General features: G+C 49.8%; 1 protein-coding gene across 1 annotated transcript; it reads right to left on the bottom strand.

The window, feature by feature from the left end:
* Positions 1–411: 411 nt before the first annotated feature.
* On the bottom strand, positions 412–5,289 carry MONBRDRAFT_39345 (uncharacterized protein; the record flags this gene model as incomplete). Its single annotated transcript, XM_001750857.1, has 20 exons — positions 412–494; positions 593–718; positions 798–933; positions 1,020–1,119; positions 1,207–1,287; positions 1,479–1,575; positions 1,665–1,772; positions 1,861–1,919; positions 2,011–2,100; positions 2,189–2,374; positions 2,856–2,939; positions 3,047–3,139; positions 3,256–3,362; positions 3,584–3,737; positions 3,889–4,008; positions 4,123–4,191; positions 4,315–4,437; positions 4,865–4,996; positions 5,068–5,139; positions 5,221–5,289. The coding sequence occupies 20 exons, from the start codon at positions 5,287–5,289 to the stop codon at positions 446–448; spliced, it is 2,055 nt and encodes a 684-aa protein (XP_001750909.1). The 3' UTR covers positions 412–445.

Here is a 5,289-nt window from a genome sequence, read left to right as displayed (position 1 = left end):
AACGAAGGCTGGGTGTATTCCGCCGTTATCTCAATCCCGACAGCTCGTTGGACAAACCCATCCAGCACCTACAGACGCAAGTTATTGTTGCGACATGCCTGGATGTGGCGTGATCAACGTTTTCGCACATCATGAAATCAAGCGCGGGTGCATTGCCTTTGGTATGTATTCGGCTGGCTGTCTTGGGGTTGTGTATGGGCTAGGGAAATATCAAGCCTGGCCAGATGGAGCCCAAGAGATCAATGTCGAACTGAACAGATTGGTCGAAAACTTCATCTCATGACACGTGCGAGCATTTCCATTCTTCCTGCTGTGACTTGGTGTATGTGCATGTGCATTGTTGTAGGCAATGCCGTTGCAAGGTTGAAATTCTAAGGCAGCCACTACACTGCAATGCATCAAGTGTCGAATGAAGCATCAGGTTTCGATTGGGGTTTATTGAAAATCAACGCCTCCGCATGACCTCCTTCAGACCGTTCTTGGACTTGCCCCGTCTGCGAAGCATTCAAAATCAAAAATAAAAAATCAAAAGCAATCAGTCAAGACGCAAGCATTCACATTCAACTATTGTCTTTTGAACATTTGCACATACCGCTTGTTGAGAATTTTTTGGTCCAGCGCCACATAGGCGTATGGCTGCACGGCTTGGCCTTTGCGGCGGGCATCCGACTGCAAAGCTGACTTCTTGGGCTTGCGGGCTGCCTCTTTTGTTGGCCGGCTGGGGCAATGCAAGCGTGAGTGGATGGACTAACGAAGCAAGAAGGAAAACAACAAGACTCCTAGGGCTCACGACATACCGGTCGCGGTGGATGCCAGTGCCCATAGTAATGCCCTTGCCACCCTTTTTGGCACCTTCATCGTCATCGTCATCCGACATGGCTTCATCACCCGAGTCGTCCTCCTTGAAAACAAATTTGCCGTCCTTCTCCTCGACTAAGCAGACAGGAAAAGTTTTGAGTGAGAGAACTAGAGGCATGGCCATGACACTGGCACCCAAGAAGCCAAAAACAAACACTCACCCTCTTCTTCCTGCTGCCGACCCTTGCGGCTTTGGCGAGCAGAAGTGCCGACGCCCACTGACGTGGACAAGAGATCATATTGATCCTCCTCCATGTCATCCTATATTTAAGGCACAAAAGTAGAACAAGCATAAAGGTCAAAGGATGGAGAGCCAGCAGAATTAGTTGAGTTTGACTCCCAACTCACCTTGGCCGGCGCTGCCGTTGGCATGAAGTCGAGATCATCATCACCATCATCATCCGAGTCGTCTCCATCGCCACGAGCACGCTAAAGGGCGAGAAAGTAGATGAGCATGTAGCAAGAACATGCGGTTCAAGACGCGCGAAAAAAAAAAAAAAAAAAAAAAAAAAAAAAAAAAAAAAAAAAAAAGACCAAGAGCCAAGCACAAATGCCAATAGAAGCTTGATACATTCAAATCATAAGAAGACACGACAGGAGACGGGCTTTGCTTTGCTCACCTTTGGCTTGCTTTTTTGCTTGCGCTGGGCTTGCTTGTGGACGTACTGCAACAGCTTGGTTTGGGATGGCTGAATGCAGCTTGCGACTTGGTCAAATCTATAGTATAAACGGTGGGGATTAGCAAAAGTTCAAAGTCTTTTTTTAAAGAGTCGGGTGCAAGGATCAAAGTGGGCAGAAAGCCGTACCCAAGCTTGCGAATCAATCGCTCAAACAGCACGCGCATCTTCATCTTGAGGTGGTTCATGTCGGCTTCTTTCATAAGCGAAATGCTCTCAAGCAACTGCGGCGCCAGCCTGTATGCGGTCAGATCAAGGCACATTGGCAGTTCGTGAGCATCGACGACAATTAATGATCCAAAAGGAGCGATGGATGCAGGCGTACTGCTGCAGATCTTCAGCATTCAACACTGTCGTTAGCATCTTGGCAAATCCCAGTGCACTCTAGAGATGCAGAACATGATGGCCGAGTGAGCATATGTAGCATGTCACCAAGTGAGAACTGAAGCTGGACCCAGCCCAAACGAGCGCGTACCTTTTGAACTTCTCGCGCTGGTGATTCCAGGAGGCTGAGGCAAGCAATGATGACCTCCCGAGCAAACTCGCTTTCGAGGTCCTTGAAAAACTATTGACAAGCGTGGGTCAGCTGCGGGCACGGTCCACCCTGCATACTGGCATTGGAAGATTTTAATGCTAAAGACTGGGGGACGTACCATGTACACAAGGCGCGAGAGACCCAGGACAGTCGCACTGAGCATATGAGGAGAGCGGCCTGCGAGACCTGCCACTACCATGGTAAAGTAGGTCTGCAGGTTCATCTCAGGGGTGGCTTCATCAATAAAGCGATAACCAATCATGGTAAGGGTGTCATAGGCCGCGTGGCGTGTCTTCTCGTTGACCTGGGGTGTCGCACAAAGCATATGAGCTTGCAGAATCTCGTAATGCTGGGGGCCGGTGGCACACAGCTGCTTCATGCCAAGTTAGTGGAAACGGACCTCCTTGCAAGCCAAAATAATTTCTGGCAAAGCATCTTGAACAGCAGCGCACATGACGGGAAACTAGAAGAAGTTGCATTGTGAGTGTTATGCGATTCGAGACCTTATAAAAATGGCCACTTGTTCGTCTCCGCTTCGTCCCAAAAGTTGACACGCACCGGTGCCTGTTGGAGAGCGGTGCAAAAGCACTTGATGCGGGGAAGCTTTGTTGAAGGTGCGGTGACGGTTTGAGCCTCGCCAAGCAGTTGCTGTTCAAAACAATTGCATCCACGAATGGGCGCATGGACAAGAGCAAGAGCATAAGCATATACAGAGTCTCTTTTGTTTGTTTGGGTGAACAACGGCAGGGCCTTGACCACAGGACAAGGATGGATCCAAATCCTACCAGTACAGTCTGTGCGTCGGTCTCGCGGTCGGCCAAGAGCATGAGGCCACGATATGACTTTTTCTGAAGCACCTCGTCTTGCCCCTAACAAGTGATGCAAATTCAAAGATAGAGGGTGAGATGCTCAAAATCATCTGATCACGTGAGGCCTGAGTCACTCAGAGTTGCTCGAGAGAAGACAGCGAACCCACCAAGAGCATTGGCTTGAGCAAACGATAAAGCAGGTCTTGCTCGGTCCCAGCGATGTGAGGCGCGAAGGTGAGGATCAACTCCATCAGCTTGTGCTGTGAATTTACATGGAGAGGGGCGGGGGAGAAGGGATACGCCGTTCACAGTGAGAAGTAACGCTAGCATCCAACGAACAGGCCCGGGGTCGGAAAAACCAAAAACATAAACACACCGTGCTATCACCATTGGCTTCGGATTGCTCGAGCAATTTCTTGGCGGTACCCTTGAAGAAGGTCGAACGCAGAGCTTCAGGGGCGATGCCCAGCATCAAGCCAGTGGCTTCCAGTACACGCGCAGCGCAAGACTGGGAGGAACTTGACATGTAAGCATTGAACATGATTGGCAAAAAGTTCTTGGCAAACCAATGCTGCTTCGACCAAGGTCGTCTAGATTATGGGCATCAATGCATCAAGGCTGGTGAGGAAGGAAGCAAGTATATTGCGAGCCTGAACGTCGCTAAAAAGAGAAAATGCACTTGCATGTGCAATACAAATACGCACCAGTTGTCTTGATGAGGCGGGACAGCGAGAAAGCGATGAGCTCGCAAACGGGTTCACTCTCCGTCAGGCGCTCGCCCAAAAGCTTGGCCAGCTTGGGGAAGGAAGCAGGCGTGTCCGTTGGTGCATTGCAGATGCTGGGCAGCAGCTCCCAGATCTGACACAGGATAGAGCACCACTCACGGGCATATGAGATACGCAAAGTGACACGGAAGGACGGCCAAAACCAAACAGAGACCGCAGAGGGGGTTTTTTCCTTTCAGAAGGTGTCGTGGCGCTGGTTCAACTGGACAGTGAAATGGTGATACCTGAAGGTAGAGGCCGTTGTATGTCTTGGCAATGACTTGTTCATTGAGTTGGACAGCCTTTTCTTCGATGCGGCGCAAATTTTGAGCCATGGGCAGAAGGATACGGCCAAAGAATTGGAGCTACCAACGGCAACACACGAATTGAAGAGGAAAGATGAGAATCGCGCAAAAAACATATGCGGCAACAGCGACATTGGGCTCAATGGGCAATGGCAGACGAAACACGGGGCCAACCTCGTCATTGGTGATACCCTCTTTGACCAGGGTCAGGAGCCAAACATTGCGGAAAGTGGTTTTAGGTTCCTAGAACACGATATGCATGAAAAATTAAAAAATATTAAAAAAAAAAAAAAATAAAAATAAAAAGTTCCCCTCAACCCATGTCAGACAAAGGTGATCAACGGGAAAACGCAAGATGGGCCGTACCGGAGACAAGAGGTCGTCGAGGGGCAAAAGGGTAAAAAATGCTTGCAGACCAATTGCATCGGCAGCGGTCTTGAGAGCAGCTTCGAACGCACCCTTGGAGCCAATGGCATCTGTTTCATGCATCTGCGGGTGGTTTGAGCAAAGAAGGTCCGTGCTGTGAGCGCACAAGAGCGAGAAAAACACAAGACCATCTGAAGGTTGTGGCGAACCTCAGCCAAAGAGACGATGGTGGTGCCAAAAAGCGCAGCGGCATGGCCCTTCAAGAGTTCAAACACATGGGCCAAAACGGGCAGTGCTTTGTTGTAATGTTGACGAAACTTAAACTTGACAAGGTCCTGCATGGGCTCGCAGAATTGCGCGCGAACTTGGGGTGCATCTTCGCACAGTGGCAGAAAGGCTGTGCTAATGCTCTAAAACCCAGACGCGAGCGCTTCGTGAGCCAACATTCAAGGTGGAAAACATGGATACATGATGCATGGTACTATTCCCAAAATAAATCAATAAAAAAATGAAAAAAATTAATCAATCAATAAATGAAAAGCACTCATACCTTGAGAGCCTGCGCTGCGGCCCGGATAGCACCATCTGTCGAGAGGGCAAAAAAGTTGACGAGGAGCTTGACCAATGTGGCACCGGAGCTAACAGCGAGTTCTGCATTGGTACTGCACAAGTGGGCAAAGACCTATAGTAGGTTGGAAAGGGATCAGGTGGATATCGGACCAGCTCAACTCGACAAGGAGGCTGAGTACCAACCTGAGCTGTGATAGATGCGAGAATGGCCAAAACGTTGTGGTCAATGCGCTTGGGCAGGAGGGAGAGAAGGGACTGCAGAGGGAAAAGGGAACTAATGAGGATCCATGGCAGACTTGAAAGGGCACGGCAAAGGGGCTGGGTTATTTGGCGCACCTGGAATTCCCGGGCCATGAGGGTGCCATCGGCCATGCAAGCTGGGTTGATCAAAACGTCTGCCGTCAT

Source organism: Monosiga brevicollis, genomic scaffold (assembly GCF_000002865.3).
Source record: "Monosiga brevicollis MX1 MONBRscaffold_50 genomic scaffold, whole genome shotgun sequence".
Classification (NCBI taxonomy): Eukaryota; class Choanoflagellata; order Craspedida; family Salpingoecidae; genus Monosiga; species Monosiga brevicollis.
The sequence above is the reverse complement of the archived record's forward strand: the minus strand, read 5'-3'. Positions and strand labels throughout refer to the sequence as shown.